Source organism: Procambarus clarkii, chromosome 54, assembly GCF_040958095.1.
Source record: "Procambarus clarkii isolate CNS0578487 chromosome 54, FALCON_Pclarkii_2.0, whole genome shotgun sequence".
Lineage (NCBI taxonomy): Eukaryota > Metazoa > Arthropoda > Malacostraca > Decapoda > Cambaridae > Procambarus > Procambarus clarkii.
The window spans coordinates 19,201,197-19,222,707 of NC_091203.1; the positions used below are offsets into that span (position 1 = coordinate 19,201,197).

General features: G+C 50.5%; 1 protein-coding gene across 7 annotated transcripts in view; it reads right to left on the reverse strand.

Moving 5' to 3' along the window:
- The window catches only part of LOC123771277 (transmembrane protein 245), a 449,452-nt gene that overhangs the window by 149,089 nt on the left and 278,852 nt on the right, over nucleotides 1-21,511 (reverse strand). For all 7 annotated transcript variants that reach the window (XM_069305159.1, XM_069305161.1, XM_045763753.2 and 4 more), the window contains one exon: nucleotides 4,317-4,417. In XM_069305159.1, coding sequence (XP_069161260.1) covers nucleotides 4,317-4,417 — 101 coding nt within the window. The remainder of the gene's footprint in view (nucleotides 1-4,316; nucleotides 4,418-21,511) is intronic.

Below are 21,511 nucleotides of genomic sequence, written 5' to 3' on the forward strand. Positions count from 1 at the left end.
TTTTCCTCCCACCATCCTGTTTTATATTTTATTCACAATATACAGACGTTATATATAAGAAACTAAATGTTTTGTTCACCACAAGTGTACAACTAAGCAGATATAGTTTGTTTAGGCACTAAGAGCCGTCACTATACACACAGTCAACTAGCGGCTGCCTCACTCACTCAAGGCCACACGCACTAAACTTTCTCCCCAACAATACCGTTTGTGGTGTTATGACACTATATACAGATGTTATATATAAGTATGTATATGTTTTGTTCATCACAACTGTACAGCTAAGCTGATATAGTTAGTTCAGGCACTAAGAATCGTCGCTGTACACACAGTCAGCTTGCGACTCCCTCACTCATTCAAGGTCACACGCACTAAACTTTCTCCCCCAACAATACTGTTTGCAGTGTTATTACCCTATATACACATATTATATATAAGTATCTACATGTTGTATGCACTGTAACTGTACACCAAAGCTTGTTGAGTGCCCAAAGAGCATAGTGGCCACCCTCTAAACAGCTAGACAAGTCGTGCAGACGACGTCACCTCCGTCACACATATGGCTCCTCCCTGCATAATCCTTTTGCTGTTATTACACTAATACGCACATTATATATAAGTATCTACATTTGTGTTCACCATAGAGAACCACTGAGCTGGTATGGTGAATGCAGACAATAACAGGTGGCCACACAGTCAGTAAACGATGTTATCTCCCTCCGTCTCTCAGCATCACTCGTCCCACAGCACTAATTATTACAACAATCCTGCTATTATCACAACCCTGGTTATTTATATCAGTCAGGGGTCATCTGTAATATTGTCATCGCTAAATAATAGCAATTATATATTTATTTTGACATTTTTCGGTGATGCTGTGGTAACAAGCTGAACAGCAATGCTGTTCACTCATGCAGCGTGTGCCAACCTTGGTTGCTCCAACAGTACTGTGCCTCTCACACCTGAGTTTATTGCCCACGATTTTTTTTTTAAATGGCATCTGTTTACAAGAGCCCTTAGGAAGCTAATGTGAACCCCGTGTAGCCACGGGTCATTTGAATCGGGCCTGGTACCCTTGGGTGTAAATATACGCCATGCACACGGTGGGACATGTTACTCAAGGCGTATATATACGCCATGCGCAGTTTAAGGGTTAAGATGCTCAAATGCGCCCCCCAAGTACACTTGCAACACCGTAGTGAGCTCCCACCACTCAAGTGGGCAAGAATGACAAAACACATGCCACACCCCAATGAAATGAAGGGCAGTCTTCAAGCCAGGAAGACAGCGATACCTCAAAACGTATCCAATACGACGAAGATGACCCGAATTCAAGACAGAACGGGTCGAGCACCAAGGCAGAAGCCAGGTCTTGCAGGAGGTATGAACTAAGGGCCTCCCGAACCTTTGCAGGGGAAATTCAAGAGATCGAAAACCTCTGGAAGAACGCAGCGGCAGAACCTAAGGGAACCTGGAAACAAACCCAGGGAGAGTCGACCCCATATCAAATTCGTACAAGGAAGGGGGTACGAAAACCACGAACCTTGCAACAGCAGACCCAGCGCCGAAGGCACTAAAACCCAGGCAGGATAGAAAGGGGCCCAAGCGCCTAAGACTGCCTCCCCCCCCCCCCAGCCCTGGAATCCACTAAACTAGGATCCAGGGCAGAGCCGTCCTCAATGCCCTCCATCCTTGAAGGAAAGGCAGAGTCCACAGGAAAGGCATCCAAGAAAGGGACCTGTTGAAAACCCCCAGGAGTCTTGGCAGGAGGAACCAGCTCGAATGCCTGTCTCCGCTTCAAATGCCTCTGTCCCTGCTTTGAAAAGAGCAACCTCCGGAGCCGCCCGAGCCTCATCCCCATCTAAACCCTGCCCCAACCCTGAAACCCTTAGATGTTTGGGAGCCGGAAGGGGGGTGGAAGGAGAATGGTGCACCATTCCCACAAGGGAAGGACGAAGGCGCACGAACGGAACCAAGGTCAGAGCGACCATCGCCCCCAAGTCTGGGGGTCCCAATAACCAAAATAGGGCGGCCATGGGGCATTCGAGCAGGCAACCAACCACGCACATTACAGCAACCTAAATCTAGCATGCAACGCGTGAGCTGCTACAGCCCTAACCTCAACTGTAGCAGTATAGGTAAATTGGAGCACGAGCAGAGAACAAGTCTCGCAAGACTCTGGGTCGAAGTTGTCATCGACCCAACAAGCAGCATGACAGGCAATACAAGTGATCATCACCCTGAGACAGGGGGCAACATGCAACCTTCAAAGATAGGACTCAGAAGACTCATCCATCATATCAACTAAGTCCTGACAGGGTTTTCCAGGGCCAGCAGGGAGGTGTGTCCCTACAACAAGCTCAGGTGCTGGACCGCCAAAGTCAGCTGTATCCCTGTAACTGATCTGGGCAAACTGGTCCCTGTGAGGTGAGCAACCCCAGAGGCCCAGAGGACCACCACTTTACTGAACCTAGTAATACACCTAGTTATACACCTAATACAGACTGTGGCAGCCTCCCAACGGGCAAGAAAGCAAACTAAAGATTGAAAGAAAACTGCACCACAGTCCAAGGGACCAGAAAGAGACACAGTGCTGCAATTATGCAAACTGGGCAGCCCAGCATGCCCCCAACCAACAACTAACCACTCCCTACCCAGGGCCAAACGAAAGTACTGGGACCTAAGCTGACCCCAAGGGCGAGGTAGCGAACCAAGCAGTCACTACCACTAAGGGTATTGGGACCCAAAGGACTCGGAGAAGAGAACTCTGAACCCCAAGAGGCGTACACACAAAGAACTTAGGGATTGGACCCCTAAGCGCATGCAGTCCTTGGTACAAACTCCTAGACACTGCTAACACACAGAAGGAACACCAGCGGGGTGAAGCCAATCAGGTAATCGAGGCCAGAGCAGGCGTCCACCCTGTACAGCTTCAGCCAACAAACTGACTGTCCGGCTGAAGGTTGGCTGGGCTGGGACCCCCCCTCTCGCCCTCCTGGGGGGAGGGGGTGCGGGGGAAGAGAGAGGAGGGGGGCTGAATATATACGACGAAAATTCCAGTTTGGCAGCAGAATGCTGCTTCTAGAAAGTTTCCTTTTATAAGACTGCTCATAGTCCAGCTGATAGACTGTTGGTCTAACATGCTTGGGGTTCAAGACCCATACAGCCCCAGTGATTGGAATGTTTATTTCCACGGAAGTGTGGATGGTAATTTATATTATCACAATCCCCTGCTCCCTGTGCCTCCTTGAGGGAGCCAGGATCTGGCTCTGGCCTCCGATAAGCCAATAAGACTCCTATGCTGATGTGACTAAGTATTGGGAAACTATATCAGCAATATAGTATCGGGAAGCCACTAGGGCTCACCCAGAAAGAAGCATTTTATTACATTCAACACTTTTTTAATTAACTGTGTGTGCTTAAACTGAGATATTCAGAACGGATACTACATTGTATAAACAAACAAGTGAAACAAGAAAATAAAAAGCATCCAAAGTGAACATGCGAGTCCTCTCCACTGCATCACTGTTGGCAAACCTTGCAGCAGGCATCATATGATACAACATTCCCTCAACCGCTTTCTCCTACAAGTCACCAGAAAAGATGTAGATTTGTTTACTTTCTGCAAGTAAATATATCATTCTATAGGAAGAAATTACTATCTCTCTTTTTTTTTCCTCACACATGTAATGTGACAATTTTGATGATGATCTCATTTTGAAGGTTTATGAGACAAGGTGTACAGTATTTCTCATGAACTGTTGCATAAAGTACAAAGTAATATAAAGTACAAAGCAATGTATGACCATATCACCCTACGTGTTGCATGCAAGTCCTGGTAAAACACTTTACTGTCCATAATGATCAATACTGAATACTACAGGCCATTGTAAGTGGTGGTGTTTATGATTATACACAACACAACTACAGCAACAGTTTTATCTCATATATTTTCATATTCTACTATACACTAAATATGAATAGAACACAAGAATGTCTTATATTTTATCATTGGCAATAAAATGAACTGCCATTCCATAAAATGGAAGTCTAGATCTATCTCTAAGTGGCTCAGTTTTCACAAAGTATAAGATGTAATGCTCTAATGTATGTCCCTGTTTTTGTGTACACACTTTATACTTTATGTCAATCAAATATGTTAAGTATGACTTAATGGAAACTAATTAAGCTAAGTTTACTGAAAACTCAGTAAACAGTAGAGAAAGCTGTTGCTTCTAGTTATGGAACAAACAATGGAATAAATGATGTATCATCTCGCTTCCTGAGAACTGCAAAAAAGTTTATGAAATACTTACTGATTCATCTGACCAGGGGCAAGATTGGCCAGGATCGCTACTGGCTTGTAAACACAATCACTTGCACTCAGCACATAAAATAGTGATGACATGAAGATAACCTGTTGATAAAAGGTATATGTATTACCAATGTTAAAACAAAGAAAAGATGACTAAATGGTTATAAATATTTAAACACACACCTGTCAAAAGCACACATTTGGACCACAAATACATCATCATCAGAGCTGTAAACACACCAACACCTTATCAAGAGTCCAAGACAGCACTGGAGGAGCATGAGTCAGCGCAGATGAAAGAAACCACAGGACAACTTGTGAAACAGTGTCGAGGTGACATTGGTGCCAAATGTCAACAAAAAACCAGCGTTGAATGTAATGAAACGCCATTTTCTGGGTGAGTCCCGGAGGCTCCCCGGAGCTATCCCAGGCTGATATGCTAATGTCAGACTTTGGCATCAGTCATGTGTATGGAGTTCTTAGGCCTACCGGGGACCACGGCCAGAACCGGGCCCCCTCAGAGAGGCAAGGGGAGCAATGGCCTATAGAAGCCCCCGTGTAGTTGGAAGCATTCTATGTCTGCCATCGACCGGAACAGGCACCCAGAAAGGTAAGCGCCCCAAAACAAACCCCTATTCTGGTTAAAATTGCTACCTAATACCGAACTAGTGGATAGAACTCCCCAACCGAAAACAAGCAAATTAGTGTGACGTCACACACTGCCGCGCCGCTGTCTGCGCAGCTCCCCCCTCCCCGGGAGGGGGAAGGGGGAGCCCCAGACCCCCCGCGCCGGCTACCCACACCTCAGTTCTTGAGGCTGGATGTCAAAAACGCGAAAAACCGCCGACCGGAGGGAGGGAGGGATGCCGGGGAGCCTCCGGGACTCACCCAGAAAATGGCGTTTCATTACATTCAACGCTGGTTTTCTGGGGGAGCCCCGTCGGCTCCTCGGAGCTAACTACCCACAGACAGAAAAAGAGGGACTTACCCGGGAGGCGGTCGTCGCTCACCCCTCAACTCGAAGCCGAGACAACTGGCTGCAACCGCCGACCCAAAGCAACACGGGCCCGACGAGGGCCAGGGACATTCACAAGGTAACGAGCAGCCAGGACCCTGTTCGACCGCCAAAATCCCCGCGCCCGAATATCAGACCAAGACATATTCCCAAAGACGGCAGCAAGAGCCGCGAACTTACGAACGTCATGGGCACGGGGATAGACCGCAGGCTGGCTAGACCTAATAACCCTGCGGACGACCTGAGAGACCCGAACCCGCGAACAGGGAAGAAGGGAAACCGGATCAACCCACAGCGCGTCCCCGGACACAGAAGCTGTGGCGCGCAAATAACGGCGAAGCGCCGCAACCGGACACAAAACATGATGCACCCCCGGCCTGACCAACCAAGCATCAACCACCCATGGACCCCTCCGGAACGCAGCAGTCTCATTCTTCGCCAGAAAAGAAGGAGACGGCTGCAAACGAAAAAAACTATCACCACGACCAAAAGAGCAGAAACCCCTGCGCCGGAGGAGAGCATGAAGCTCCCCTACCCGACCCCCAGAGGCCAAAGCCAACAAGAAAAGTGCCTTGGAAAAACAATCCTGGACCGAAGGGGCCACAACGAAACGAGGAGATGAAAGGAAAGCGAGCACTCTGTCCAAAGACCAGGACGGCTCAGGCGACGCATGAGCAGGCCGGAGGTGAAACAATGCACGAGACAGCTTGCGAAACGGCGCAGACGTAACATCGATACCGAAAGCAAGCTGAAGCGGCTCCGCCAGCGCCGCACGATACGAAGCGACAGTGTTAGGCATAAGATGACGGTCCTGAAACAACCACGAGAGGAAGGACAAGACCACCCGAACAGATAAGGAGCTAACACGACGAAGACGCAAAAAGAAACGGAAGGATCGCCAGGAAACTTCATACTGCCGCCGAGAAGAAGCCCTCAGGTGGGACACCAACAAGGAGGCCACCTGATCACCATAGAGATGATGATAGACTCGAGTCAAAAAAACCATACGCGAAGACTCGAGGAGAAGATCGAACCAGCCACGTGACGTACCGGCCCGATCTGCTGAAAGAGGCGGAGCCGCGGGAAAACCCTCGGGTTCGGACACCGAGCAACCAGCGCCTGAAACCAAGGCTGGGCCGGCCACCAAGGGGCCAGAAGGACAACTCTCCCCCGGTAAGTCTCTAAGCGAGTCAGGACCTGGAGCAACAGCCGAACCGGGGGAAAGAGGTACAGGAACCCCCACCTCGACCAGTCGAGCCGAAAGGCATCGACCCCGACGGCCTCGCAATCGGGGAAGGGCGCCGCATAATCGGGAAGACGCCGCGACCACGCCGACGCGAAGAGGTCCACCTCGGGGCGCCCGAACGTCTGGCAAAGCCAACGGAAAGACTCGTCGTCGACCGTCCACTCCGTGGAGAGGGGAACGAAGCGAGACAGGGCGTCGGCCAAGACGTTGGACACGCCCCGTACGTGAACCGCCAGGAGAGCCAAACCCCGAGAACTCAGCAGACGAGTCACCCGAAGCGACCAACCCCAAAGAGACAAGGACCGCATCGAACCCCCGCGGTTCAGGCAATGAACCACCGGGGAGCAGTCCGAATGGAGCCGAATCGTCGATCCGCGGGCCACCCGAATCCTCCCCAGAGCAAACCACACTGCCGCGAACTCCTGCACCGTACTGTGAGCTCGACGGAAGGACGGATCCCAAAGCCCCTGGCCGGCCTGGTGAGCACTGGTCACAAAACCCCAGCCGAGAGACGACGCATCCATGTACACATCGAGCGAGGGCTCGGGTAGGCGCCAAGGCACTGAACCCCGAAAAACCCGAAGAGGAAGCCGGTGACGCAGCAACCGACGCAAGTCCCCCGGGGGTCGAACTCTGCGATCGCGAGAGAGGCGGAAGGGGGAACCCCGAAGGAACCAGAACAGCCGTCGAAGCCAAACCCGACCCGGCGGGTAGACCACCATCGCGAAGTTCAGGCTCCCGCACAGCCCCTCGAGCAACCGCCGGGTGACCCGAGGGCCCTCCAGAAACAGACGAAGGCGGGACCGCAGCCGCAGGAGAGACTCCGGAGGGATAGACAAGGAGGCGGTCTGAGAGTCCCACACGAGACCCAGCCAAGTCCGAACCTGAGAGGGAACCAGATGGGACTTCCTCCAGTTCACCAAGAACCCGAACCCGGCGAGCTGGGAAAGAACCAAATCCCTGGCTAGCAAGCAAGCTGACTGGCTGGGAGCCCAAACCAGCCAGTCGTCGAGGTAGGCCAACACCCGAACACCTAGGAGACGCAAACGAGCCACCACAACCCGTGTAAGGCTTGTGAACACGCGAGGTGCCAGGTTCAACCCGAACGGGAGACAACGAAAGCGGTAACTCAGACGCCCCACTACAAAACCGAGCCAGTCCCTGAACCGCGGATGAATCGGGACATGCCAATAAGCGTCCCGGAGGTCCAGGGACACCATCCAAGCACCCGGCTCCAAGAGGAGCCGAACCTGAGACAGCGTAGTCATCCGAAAGGAGGGGCAATGAACCCAGGGGTTCAGACGGGACAAGTCCAGAATGAACCGCAGGTCCGCGCAGTCCCGTTTCGGAACCGGAAACAGACGGGAAACCCATCTGAGGGACGACGTCGTTTCGACGACGCCCAAGCGTACCCACTCCAAGACGACTCGACAGAGCGCAGGGGAAGAAGCCTGCCCCGCCAGCCCCGACCCCCCAAAGGGGGGAGGGGCCACCCAACGCCACCGCAGGCCGCGAGACACGACCCGCAAGGCCCACGAATCGTGGGACCAGGCGCGGGCGAACAGCGCAAGCCGCCCCCCCATCGCCCCGTCAAAGGGGCAAACCGCGAAAGGGCCGGCGACCCTTACGAGACCCAGAACCCCGCACAGCGCGAACACCGCGCCGACCAGACGAGGGAGGGTCCGCAGGAGGAGCCAACCCCAAACCTGACACCAGAGGCCTACCACGACGAAAAAGAGGTGATATGATCACTACATACAAAATAGTAACAGGAATTGATAAAATCGACAGGGAAGACTTCCTGAGACCTGGAATTTCAAGAACAAAAGGTCATAGATTTAAACTAGCTAAACACAGATGCCGAAGAAATATAAGAAAATTCACCTTCGCAAATAGAGTGGTAGACGGTTGGAACAAGTTAAGTGAGAAGGTGGTGGAGGCCAAGACCGTCAGTAGTTTCAAAGCGTTATATGACAAAGAGTGCTGGGAAGACGGGACACCACGAGCGTAGCTCTCATCCTGTAACTACACTTAGGTAATTACACTTAGGTAATTACGACGAGAGGAACCCCGAGCCCTGGCACGACCTTTCCGGGAAGACCCACCCCGGGACCCCCGGAAAACCAACAAGTCCGACATCGGACGACAAGCCGCCGACGCAGCCTGAATAAACTGCGCCACGGCCGACTCCCCAAACAGGAGAGGACAAAAAGGTGAAGAACGCCTAAGAGCCAGAGCCCAAGCAGATTCCACGGAGGAACCCAGCACCGCCTGCCGACACGCGAGACGGGAAGCATAGAACAGGGAAACCGCATCCCGCAAAATCGGCGTGAACAGCTTCAACAAGGCAGCCGACGAACGCGCAGCCGAGGACAAGGTGCCGGACCCCGGGACGGACCCAAGCGTCCCCACATCCTCCACGAGCCAATCCGAAGACAGCTCCAGGAGGGAAAAGAACCGCAAGGCCGAACACAAAAGGCCCCGAGCGCGCAAGTCCTCCGCCACGAGCGCCGCCGAAAGGGAGGGAACCTGCACATGGAGCTGATTAACGCCCACATCGCGGGGAAGGGCAGGGGCAAACAAGCACTCATTCAGGTACTCAAGTTCACCCCCCAGGAAAACCTGAAGCACCGTGGAAGCTTCCCGCCACTCCAGCGTGCGGGAACGACAGAAGGAATGCCAGGAATCCAGACCAAACAAGGGGCAGTCTGCTAGCCAGGACGACTCCGGAACCTCGTAACGGAGCCAGAAAGGGAACGAAGTCCCAAACCTGAACGTGGACGGATCCATTTCCGAGGCATAATCCGGGTCACGCAGGAGGTAAGCTGCAAAGGCCGCTCGCACCACACCAGGTTGGATGCGATAAGCCGAAAACCTCCGGAAGGACGGAACCGACGTACCCGGGGGAACACGGAACCGTACCCGGGGAGGGGCCGACACCAAATCCAACTCGTACGCAGAGGGGGGGAAAGAAAACCCCACTCCTTGTAACAATAAGCCCCGCTCAGTGGGAAGAAAAACCCAGGCGGGGTCCAGCGGGGCCCAAGGCCCCCAAGTCAGCCCCTCCCCAGCCTCGAGGTCCGTCACCACAGGACCCGAGGCCGAGTCCTCTCCCCAAGCCCCGACCCCACAAGACAAGGACGGAGCAGCCGGAAAAGCTGGAGGAAGGGGGGCCCACTGGTCAGACCCTGAAGCTTCGGCCGGGAGACAAGACTCGAATGCCTCTGCCGCCCCCCCGGAAGGGGCAACCCCCGAAGCTGCCCGAGTCTCGAGATCAAGTAACCCCTGCTCCGACCCCGAAACCCTCAGACGCTTCGGGGCCGGAAGCAGGGGCGGGGGACCAGAACGAACAGAAGGGGAAGGACGAGGAGGTGCGGACTGAACCAGGATCGAAGCGACCCCCACCCCCAAGTCCGGGTCTCGAAAAGCAAAGCGGGGCAGCCCCGGGGCATCCGGGGAAGCAACCAACCGAGCGCGTTGCAACAGACGAAACCTAGACTGCAACGCACGTGCCGCCTGTACCCGAATAGAATCATCAGAGGATTGGGTAAATTGAGTCACAAGCAAGCAGCAACACTCACAGGACTCAGGGTCGAAAGTATCACCGACCCAACAGGCAGCGTGGCAGAGGCAAAAACAATGAGGGTCACCCTGAGACAAGGGGACCGAGCAACCCTCAAACTCGCACACAGCGAGTGGGGACTCCGGGGTCACATCCATCGGACCCACGTGCCCCCTAGGGGATTCCCAGGGTCCTGAGCGTTTACTTTAAGAGGACTCGCGCTCAGGTAGTCCCAGGCAGGGTGCTGCAAACCGGCGCCCAAAACTACCAAGCAAACTTCTAAAGCTGAACCCCAGGGACGTGTACACTCACGGGGACCTAGCAGGGGGCGCCACCGAGGAGAACAGTGGAAGGGCAAAAACAAACTGAATAAAATGACAGAACCCCCCACCAGGCAAAAACAAAAAGAAAAACAAAACCCCGCAAGAGGACAGCGAACCCCAAGGAACAGAGCCGGCCGCGATGTCGGGAAATACAAGCTGAGCAGCACCATGCGCCCCTACCAGTGCAAACTGCCTCTTACCTGCTGGTAACAAGGGAGAACAGAACACCCAAGAGCCCAACAGGCGGCCGAAAAACCGAAAGGTAAAACGGACCAGCAGAGGCAGACCCCGAGGAGCCTGTGGAAGGCGGCCCCAAGCCCCAAGGGCAGTACTTACAGGGCACCTAGGGAAGGCAGCCCTAGGCGCATGCAGCCCGAGTACTGAAGATAACTCCTGGCTCTCGCACCCACAAAACTAACACCACACTCAAAGCACAGTGCAGTAGCGACACCGGAGCCAGAGCACACGACCATCGCCTATAGCATCAGCCTCAAGAACTGAGGTGTGGGTAGCCGGCGCGGGGGGTCTGGGGCTCCCCCTTCCCCCTCCCGGGGAGGGGGGAGCTGCGCAGACAGCGGCGCGGCAGTGTGTGACGTCACACTAATTTGCTTGTTTTCGGTTGGGGAGTTCTATCCACTAGTTCGGTATTAGGTAGCAATTTTAACCCGAATAGGGGTTTGTTTTGGGGCGCTTACCTTTCTGGGTGCCTGTTCCGGTCGATGGCAGACATAGAATGCTTCCAACTACACGGGGGCTTCTATAGGCCATTGCTCCCCTTGCCTCTCTGAGGGGGCCCGGTTCTGGCCGTGGTCCCCGGTAGGCCTAAGAACTCCATACACATGACTGATGCCAAAGTCTGACATTAGCATATCAGCCTGGGATAGCTCCGGGGAGCCGACGGGGCTCCCCCAAGAAAAGCTCTGCCAAAGGTGGGCAATAAAAGGCAACTCTATCAGACATAACATGCCGACCAATCAAGAACCAAGACAAAAAAAACAGCATTGAATGTAATGAAACGCTATTTTCTGGGCAAGCCGAGGTCGAGGGAGGGGGAAGACGTATTGTGCGTGCTTCGTTAAAATCGTGACATTAACCGGGATTTCTTAGGACTACTGCCATGGATTACTGATTACAGACATAACAAAGTGCATAGTGACACGCTGGAAAATTGAAAACAGTCATTAACAATAGAACTTTGTGTTAAATAGAGAATAAACGGGAGACCACATGTGAGCCAGTGCACGAGACTTTGTGTACATGCTTGTATGAGGAAAAATTAGTGAACGGTGATTCGTGGAACAATCAAGTGGAACGGGTATCACAACAACATATAAGTTGGAAGTGAAGGAAAATCGTGCATAGAATATTATAAATATAGAATACTAGAAATATAGAATAGTGGCAAGAGGCGGCATCAGTGGTTATAAATCGGGTAACTGGAAACTGGTGACATCAACCTGGGACAACAAGAGGTCACCTGTACCAACCGGGGACCAGCTTCGCTACCCTACGCTAAGTACCTGCCATAAAGTTTGAACAAAATAACATACATAATATTACAAATATACGGTATACATATAATATTATAAATATTAAATATATAAATATATACATATAATTTTATAAAGAGTTAAAAGGACTGACATCAACAAGTGATCTACACAGTGAAGCACAAATACAATACAATACATCAGACAATGGAAAGGTGTGGCAAGTGTTCGGGAGTACTGGGAAGACGTAATGTAAGCGTCAAGTGTTGTATCTGTAACAAAAGATTTCACCTGGGCTATACAGAAGTATCTCCAGGATGCACAAAAAACCAGCGTTGAATGTAATGAAACGCCATTTTCTGGGTGAGACCCGGAGGCTCCCCGGCAACCCTCCCTCCCTCCGGTCGGCGTTTTTCGCGTGTTTTGACATCCAGCCTCAGAACTGATGGGTGGATAGCCGGCATGGGAGGTCTGGGGCTCCCCCTTCCCCCTCCCGGGGAGGGGGGAGCTGCGCAGACAGCGGCGCGGTGACGTATGACGTCATACTAGTTTCCTTGTTTTCTGTTGAAGAGTTCTATCCACTAGTTCGGCTTAGGTAGCAATTTTCACCAGAATAGGGGTTTGTTTTGGAATGCTTACCTTTCTGGATGCTTGACCCGGTCGATGGCAGGCATAGAATGCTTCCAACCACACGGGGGTTTCTATAGGCCATTGTTCCCCTTGCCTCTCTGAGGGGGCCAGGTTCTGGCTCGTGGTCCCCGGTAGGCCCTAGAACTCCATACACATGACTGATGCCAAAGTCTGACATTAGCATATCAGCCGGTAAAGCTCCGGGGAGCCGACGGGGCTCCCCCCAGAAAGGCAAGGAATTTACTGGGTTTGCAAAGGTGACAGATTAATGTTAGAGAACATAACTAATCTGATGAAAAACATTCCCGAGTCACAGAGATTATCATTCACAGACAAGCTACCAGTGATATATGCGGACTGGGAAAAGACAACATTGGATAACGACCAAAACTCAGGAACAGATAGTTTAAAGAACCGCAGCAGTAGTGTGGAGGAAGAGGATATTGTGGTACAAAATAACAGCAATATTGCAGAGCCAGGTAATATAAACAATGAGAGCAACAGTGAGACAGTGCAAAGATGAAGGAATTGGGACGAAAAACGGAGATGGCTCCAATAAAAAGGTAGACAAGACAGACACAGATATAAATACCTTGAAAAACGCAAAACCGGAACACATTTGCAAATTCTACGCTAAAGGAATATGCAAATATGGAAAATTAGGAGCAAAATGCCATTTTCTGCATCCTCGAAAATGCAGGAACATGTTGGCGAGGGGTACATGCCGTTTTGGAACAGGGTGTAGATACTTCCACCCTAAATTATGTCAATTTTCAATTAGGGACAAAAACTGCTACAATCTTCAGTGTCCGGAATGCCACGTGAGAGGTACACAGCGTTATAGACGGGAAGATCAATATGACACTACTGGAAATATTTTAGAGGAAAGCAGAAACAGTAGTAAATATAAGAGAGAGGAACAGTCAGATGGAACCACTACAGGATTACAGAGGGGAAGGGAGATACCCACAAGACTGGAATACAAACTATCAACAAGCACACAGGTACTACACCACACAACACCCGTCCTACAACCAAAACTGGACGAATCACTTCCAAAACAACACACCCTGGATGCAAACACAGTGGCCTCCTTACCAGAACCTCAGATATTAACACCAAGTAAAGCATCCAGCACTTCCACTAACACGATAACATCATTTATATTTGCCAACATCCAGGGTATAAAAACACGCAAATCCAACAAAGTTCACTTTATTGATGGTCTCCTTCACGAGGCAAATGCAGCATTTGCAGCCCTAACAGACACCCACACAAAGGACTACCATGATGGTGAAATATGGATCTCAGAGTACAATCTTTTCAGATGTGATAGGAAACACCGGCTTCAGGGAGGGGTCAGCCTCTACATCAAAGACACACTCATCTGTACTGAGCTGCTAAACACCTCAAATGATATGGTGGAAGTGCTGATAGTCAAAATAGAAATCCTAAATATAGTTGCTGTCCTTGTATATAAGTCACTGGAGGCAAACCCTCAGCAGTTTAACACTTTCGCGCACCCCGCGTGCCACCCCTCGACAGGGCGATATGGGCCCCAGCATGTCACGGAAGCGCGCATCAATTCCGAAAAGTGTATACTCTCTTCAACTTTGTCACCTCAATTTTCGTTCTACGAGATTAAATTTGGTATCATTGTGTTCGCAATAAAATTCTCTACAGTACTAAATGCATATAAACTCCAAAAGCCCGGCTAATTACCCACAGCAAGCAGAGAAAGTGCGAACGAGTTACCCAAGAGCGCGCAAACGCGATAAAATGTTTTCACTATTTTCACTCTGGTCACCTCAATTTTTGTCTAAGGTCTTTCATTTTGGTCTCAATGGGTTCGTAATAGAATTCTCTAGAGGAATATTAGCATATAAAATAAAAAACCTGGTCACGCTCTGTTACGAACCCGGATCCAGCGTCCGAGCCTGGAGCAGTGACAACCACGCCATCTGTGAGTCAGCTCCCGAAACCCCCGCCAAACGGACGACGACACCTAGTGAGGACAGCGAGTACTGGCCTCGAGGACCAGTTTCCAGTCTGGTTCAGCGCTCAACACCGCCGCTCCTGACCTCTGGTGAGGTGGTGCTCCGACGACAGCGCCATCTATGGACTGGATACGTCAGGTGTTTGTGCCCGAGCCCGTAAGTGAGATGTATTAGTGTCCCGGTTATTGATGACGTGTCTGTTTACAGAGTCGACCTGGGACCACTGTGTTGAAGGTTGAGTCAGTCTACCCGAGGCAGCCAGTCTCCATACTGTGAAGTTTACTGCAGCTGTTGTGACGTCGTCCCCCCGGAAGAACACTGTGGTGTGTTAGCCTGCCAGTGGAGTGGCAGTGAAAGGATTTACCCGGGACCGACTGTTGGAGACGATCATCCACTGGGGTATTGAGGACAGGAGGGTGATTTGTGATATCACACGAGACTCCTGTCTAGGGCGTACCCCTTATATCGTTCGTGGAGTGGCCGTACCAGCCTTGGTGGCTCAGTACCTGCCAGCAGACCAGCTGGACGTGTGGTTGACGGCCTCCACAACGGTGCCCCCGGTGGACCTGCGTTTTGGCTGACCTGTGGCCCGGGTAGGCTCGGCATTCTCAGAGGACACGTCGTGAGGCCACGAAGAAGGCACCGAGAGTTATGGCACCAGCGTCTTCAGTAGAAGACATCGATTGAGGATTAATCCCCTTGCAAAGTGTTAATACCCCTCCCCTTTGTGCACTTATTTATTCTTTATATTTAAACGGTGATGGTAATTATAATTTTAAGTTCTTAGCTTTCTTTCCCTACTCCCTTTAAGTTACTTGCGTCACGGATCTCATCCCTTGATAGCCACTACTGGCTCGGGAACGGATACATTATATCTTCCTCTAACAACATCAGAGTAAGGACCCCGTTGCGTCCCGAGAGGGCCGTAACACGCTCCAACCGCCGACGAGTTGAAGACGGGCCACGCGTTAGCTATGAGCGAGCGCTCAGACGCCTTCCAGCTACACTCCCAATTCCCGCCCACATATGTTTAGTATTATTTCCTGGTAGTAATCTCAATTTTCGTGTTACAGCGCTCATTTAGGTATGAAAATGTTCCTAATAGAATTCTTCAGATGGATATGTGCATATAAGGGCCAATTGAAGAACAACATTGCCTGTACAATACGGGAAAGTATGAACAAAAAAAAATAAATAAATACAGAGCACCACTTGGTTTCCGAACCCCTTGGGGACGAGACCCGTCGGTTAACATGTAAGTTCGTATACGAGAAATAGAGGGGAAAAAATAAACTAGAAATGTAAAAAGAAATTTTTCCGAAAAATTTATGAAAAAACTCTAGGGAAAAAAATCGTCAGGTTCATGGCGTAAATGCGACCGTGTTTTGTTTGTACTCATCAATAAGTGAAGTCCTGATCCGCTTTATAAAAGTCCTTAATTGTTCCTAACTGATTATTAAGACGTCTGGCAAACATCCTCTGGATGTTTCCTGCCAGCCTGCAGGAACATCCTGTCTAAAATATACGATGATGTACTGTACATTTAAGAAACAAATCTGGGTCACAGGTCTGTGGAGTGTGGTTAGGCTTACGGAGTCAGCCGGTCCCTCCCCCACCACCGACACACCTCCCCCTCTCCCCCCACCACCGACACACCTCCCCTTCTCCCCCCACCACCGACACACCACCCCCACCCCCCACCCCAAACCCACACACACACACACACACACACACTCTCAAAGGTCACGTGGTTCACGGTTCACTTCAACACCCATATATCGCTTCCTGCCTGCCTGCCTGCCTGCCTCCTTCCCAGCCTGCCTCCTTCCCAGCCTGCCAGCCTGCCTCCTTCCCTGCCTGCCAGCCTGCCTCCTTCCCAGCCTGCCTGCCTGCCTGCCTCCTTCCCAGCCTGCCTCCTTCCCAGCCTGCCAGCCTGCTTCCTTCCCAGCCTGCCTCCTTCCCAGCCTGCCAGCCTGCTTCCTTCCCAGCCTGCCTCCTTCCCAGCCTGCCTCCTTCCCAGCCTGCCTGCCTGCCTCCTTCCCAGCCTGCCAGCCTGCTTCCTTCCCAGCCTGCCTCCTTCCCAGCCTGCCAGCCTGCCTCCTTCCCAGCCTGCCTCCTTCCCAGCCTGCCAGCCTGCTTCCTTCCCAGCCTGCTTCCTTCCCAGCCTGCCTCCTTCCCAGCCTGCCTCCTTCCCAGCCTGCCTCCTTCCCAGCCTGCCTCCTTCCCAGCCTGCCAGCCTGCTTCCTTCCCAGCCTGCCAGCCTGCTTCCTTCCCAGCCTGCCTCCTTCCCAGCCTGCCAGCCTGCCTCCTTCCCTGCCTGCCAGCCTGCCTCCTTCCCAGCCTGCCAGCCTGCCTCCTTCCCAGCCTGCCAGCCTGCCTCCTTCCCAGCCTGCCAGCCTGCTTCCTTCCCAGCCTGCCTCCTTCCCAGCCTGCCTCCTTCCCAGCCTGCCTCCTTCCCAGCCTGCCAGCCTGCTTCCTTCCCAGCCTGCTTCCTTCCCAGCCTGCCTCCTTCCCAGCCTGCCTCCTTCCCAGCCTGCCTCCTTCCCAGCCTGCCAGCCTGCTTCCTTCCCAGCCTGCCTCCTTCCCAGCCTGCCAGCCTGCCTCCTTCCCTGCCTGCCAGCCTGCCTCCTTCCCAGCCTGCCAGCCTGCCTCCTTCCCAGCCTGCCAGCCTGCTTCCTTCCCAGCCTGCCTCCTTCCCAGCCTGCCTGCCTGCCTCCTTCCCAGCCTGCCTGCCTGCCTCCTTCCCAGCCTGCCAGCCTGCTTCCTTTCCAGCCAGCCTGCCTCCCTCCCTGCCATCATGCTAACGGGTAGTGTTAGGCTTATCTTCGGGAATGAGCCGGTCTCACCCCCACCACCAACAAACCACCCGCCCCCTACATCCCATCTCTCAAGGTCACGCGGTTCAACCGCGTGACTACCACTCACTCCCTGCCTGCAAGCTAGCCTGCCTGCCTGCCTGCCTGCCTGCCTGTCTGCCTGCCTGTGCCTGCCTGCCTGTGCCTGCCAGCCTGCCTGCCTGTGCCTGCCAGCCTGCCTTTCCCTCCCTAATTCTCACTACTTCCATCCCTTCCTGCCTACCTCCTAGCATCTCTCCCTACCTCCCCCTCCCTCTTAGCATCTCTCCCTACCTCCTAACATCTCTCCCTACCTCCCCCCCTCTCTCACTGATTCTCCCCTCCCCCCCTCATTCATACTGCCTCCCACCTAAGCTCCATCGTCCATCCACCCACCACTGACGCAGTGTGTGCATTTGGAGCCGACATGGTGCACAGATGTTTCTTGATTGTGCAGATATGTAAAACAAAAGCACAGAATGAACATTCCAGCCTTATGACAATTCAAAATAATAGGAATAATAGGCCGTGAATCTGTAAAGTCACAGTGGGCAAACTGGACCATCTCCCACCCACCACCACAGGCCGGCGTGACGCTTGGCGGACCCCTTCCTACCTGAACTTTGTTCAGGTAGCATGACTCCCCAACCCCAATCGGGAAACTGGAAGTTTCGGATAACTAAAGTTCGGAAACCAAGTGGTGCTCTGTAATAAAAAAATTTGCACTTACCACCTCAGTGTTGTGTGTTGAACATGACATGGGATGAACATTTGTTTTATCCACTCCACCTGCTCCTGGAAAACGTTTCCTGCAGGGTCAACCCATGTTTTGTATAGGTGGAGTGGATGGTGGGAGTTAGTCTCACATGCTTGTACTTCTCCTGTACACTACTCAGCTTCTGCTTTTCACGCCTTTCTTTCGCAATTTTCTTCCTGGAAGGGCCTTGTTCATGATCACTATCCATCGTGGAGTAAGCGTAGATAGTTTCTGAAGCCGCAGTAAGAAATATAGCCATGGAAAAATAGCCGAAATGTTCACACGTTTGAGACGCGAGGGGGAGGCGACACCGGTCACAACAGTGGAGCGAAAACAATGGGCCGACAGCGTGTGCCGCGCAGCCTGCGGGCCACTAGGCGCAACAAAGAAAATGGGAAGACATCGGCGCGCATTTTAAAACCAGTCCCCAAAAAATCGGATAAAAACCTGATTTTTGGCGATTTTTTAAAGTGGATGACGCAATGCTGCGTCATCCCCGGCATTACCGCCAGTAAACGGATGACGCAATGCTGCGTCATCCCCGAGCGAAAGTGTTAATGACCAACTAATGAAAATAGAACACTGCTTGGAAAACCTCCAAATCCAGCTCCGAACATCATCCTGCTTGGGGACTTCAACCTACGGCAGCACCTGGCTAATACAGTAATATCAGAAAGAATACCAGGAAGTAGCCTAAATGAACAGGCACATGCAAATGACCTGCTACGGATGTGCGACAGGTTTGCCTTAAACCAGCAAATAGTAAAACCAACTAGGAAGGAGAACACGCTGGACCTCATTTTCACTAATAATGATGAATTAATCGGGAACATAATGATTACAAATACCTGTTATTCAGATCACAACTTAATTGAAGTTCTGACAACCATGGGGAATAGTTTTATCCCAAGTTCTTTCCCAAGAGGCAGACAAGAGGAGCTCCAGCATATTTCAACAATTCTAAGTATTGTAGTACAGGATGATGATAGTGAGTGGTGTCCCAGAGAAAGATATGCAACTCACCTATGCACAAGTGGCCAAGGAGAAGGAAAAAATTGAAGCAGCAGTAAAGGAAGCCAAACACTGCAGCAACCAAGATAAAACAAACATTAGGCTGGAAGTGAGAAAAGAATTGGCATCTAACCCAAAGTTGGTGCAAAACACAGTTGATCGGAATAAGTCCCTGATAATTTTTGGCTGCAAAGAAAAGGAGATAACATCTAGGTCAGAAAGAGCTGTAGAAGAAGCAAAAGTAGTAGATAAAATTGTTGGCCTCGTGGAAGGTTTTACAACCAAAGAGAATGTGTGCGACTACAGGAGAATAGGCAGATATGTAAAAGGGAAAGATCGACCATTGAGGATCACCCTAAATGGTGCCAAACAGATGGAAGAAGTACTAAGGAATGCTAGAAAATTACAAAGTGATGAGGATGGGAAAGTGTGGTCGTTAAGACGAGATCTTTCAAAAGAAGATAGAGAGAAGCTGACACTGAACCTCGCCGAGGCAAAACGTTTAAATGAGAGCAGGAATGAAGAAGAAATAAATTCTTTTTTCTACAAAGTGATAGGGGTAGGCAGGCCAGTAAAGTGGTACATAAAGGCAAACCAACAAAATCATTAGAGAGAGGGGAAGTGAAAAATAAGAATAGGGAGAACAAGGTGCTGAAGATTGCATACACCAACATAGATGGAGTAAGATCAAAGATACTGGAGTTAAGTGATGTAATACAGCTGCAGACACCTGACATTGTTGCACTCACGGAGACAAAACTTGAAGATGTTATTTTAAATGAGGTCATATTCCCAAGGGGCTACTCAGTTTGGAGACGGGACAGAAAAATTAGGAAAGGTGGTGGCGTTGCTGTGCAGGTGAAAGAACACCTAAAGGTGAAGGAAATAATGACTGCCAATCCACAAGAAGTTGACATAATAGCACTAGAGATCTGCCATGAGGATGATAAACTAATGATCATAAATGCATATAGTCCACCGCCAAGCAGCACATGGTCAAAGGAGGAGCTAGATAGTAAACGAGAAGGTCTTATAACAATAATGAGAGAGATCATAGCGAGAGCGGATAACGATAGTTCACGACTGTTGATAGTAGGCGACTTCAACTTGAAATCCATAGACTGGGAAGCATATGAAGCTAAAACAGAAGATTTTTGGACCTGTAAATTTGTAGACCTCATCCTGGAAACATTCTTGTATCAACATGTTAAACAAGCAACGAGGATGAGGGAAGGGGACGTTCCCTCCATGCTAGATTTGATATTTACCAGGAAGGAGGAAGAAATATTTGACATTCAGTACCTTCCTCCCTTGGGTAAAAATGACCATGTCTTTTTGGGAATAAAGTATGCAATGTGTTATAATCTGGAAGAAAATATGATACTGTAGTTGATGAAATTGAAAAACCTGACTTTAGGAGAGGACATTATGGCAACCTTAGAAAATATTTTAGTGAGTATAATTGGACAGACTTGTTGCTAGGCAAGGAAGTGAATGAGATGTATGTCAAGTTTTGTGAAATATATGATAAAGGCACAAAAAAATTTATACCAAAACAGAGATGCAGAACTAGGAAACAGGATTGGTTCAACAGAAATTGCGAGAGGGCCAGAGACCCAAAAACACAAAAATGGAATCAATACAGGAAGAGGTCAAACCCCCAAACATACCAGCGATACAAAGATGCAAGAAACAACTACACGGCAGTGATTAGAGAGGCAGAAAGAAATTTTGAAAAAGGTATTGCAGACAAATGTAAAACAGAACCAGGTCTATTCTATAAATTCATAAACAACAAATTGCAGGTAAAGGATAATATTCAGAGGTTGAAAATGGGAAATAGATTCACGGATAATGAAAAGGAAATGTGTGAAACATTAAACGAAAAGTTCCAAAGTGTGTTTGTACAAAATGAAATCTTCAGGGAACCAGATACAATAAGAATTCCAGAGAACAACATAGAGCACATAGAGGTGTCTAGAGACGAAGTGGAAAAAATGCTCAAGGAGCTAAGTAAGAACAAAGCAGTTGGTCCAGATGGAGTTTCACCATGGGTTCTGAGAGAATGTGCACCTGAGCTCAGCATTCCTCTTCAACTGATTTTTCAGGCATCCCTGTGTACAGGAGTTGTAGCTGATGTGTGGAAAAACGCTAACATAGTTCCAATCTACAAAAGTGGAAGCAGGGAAGACCCCCTTAATTATAGACCGGTATCATTGACAAGTGTAATAGTCAAAATATTGGAAAAAATAAACTAAATGGGTAAAACACCTGGAGAGAAATGATAAAATATCAGACAGACAGACTATGGTTTTCGATCTGGAAGATCCT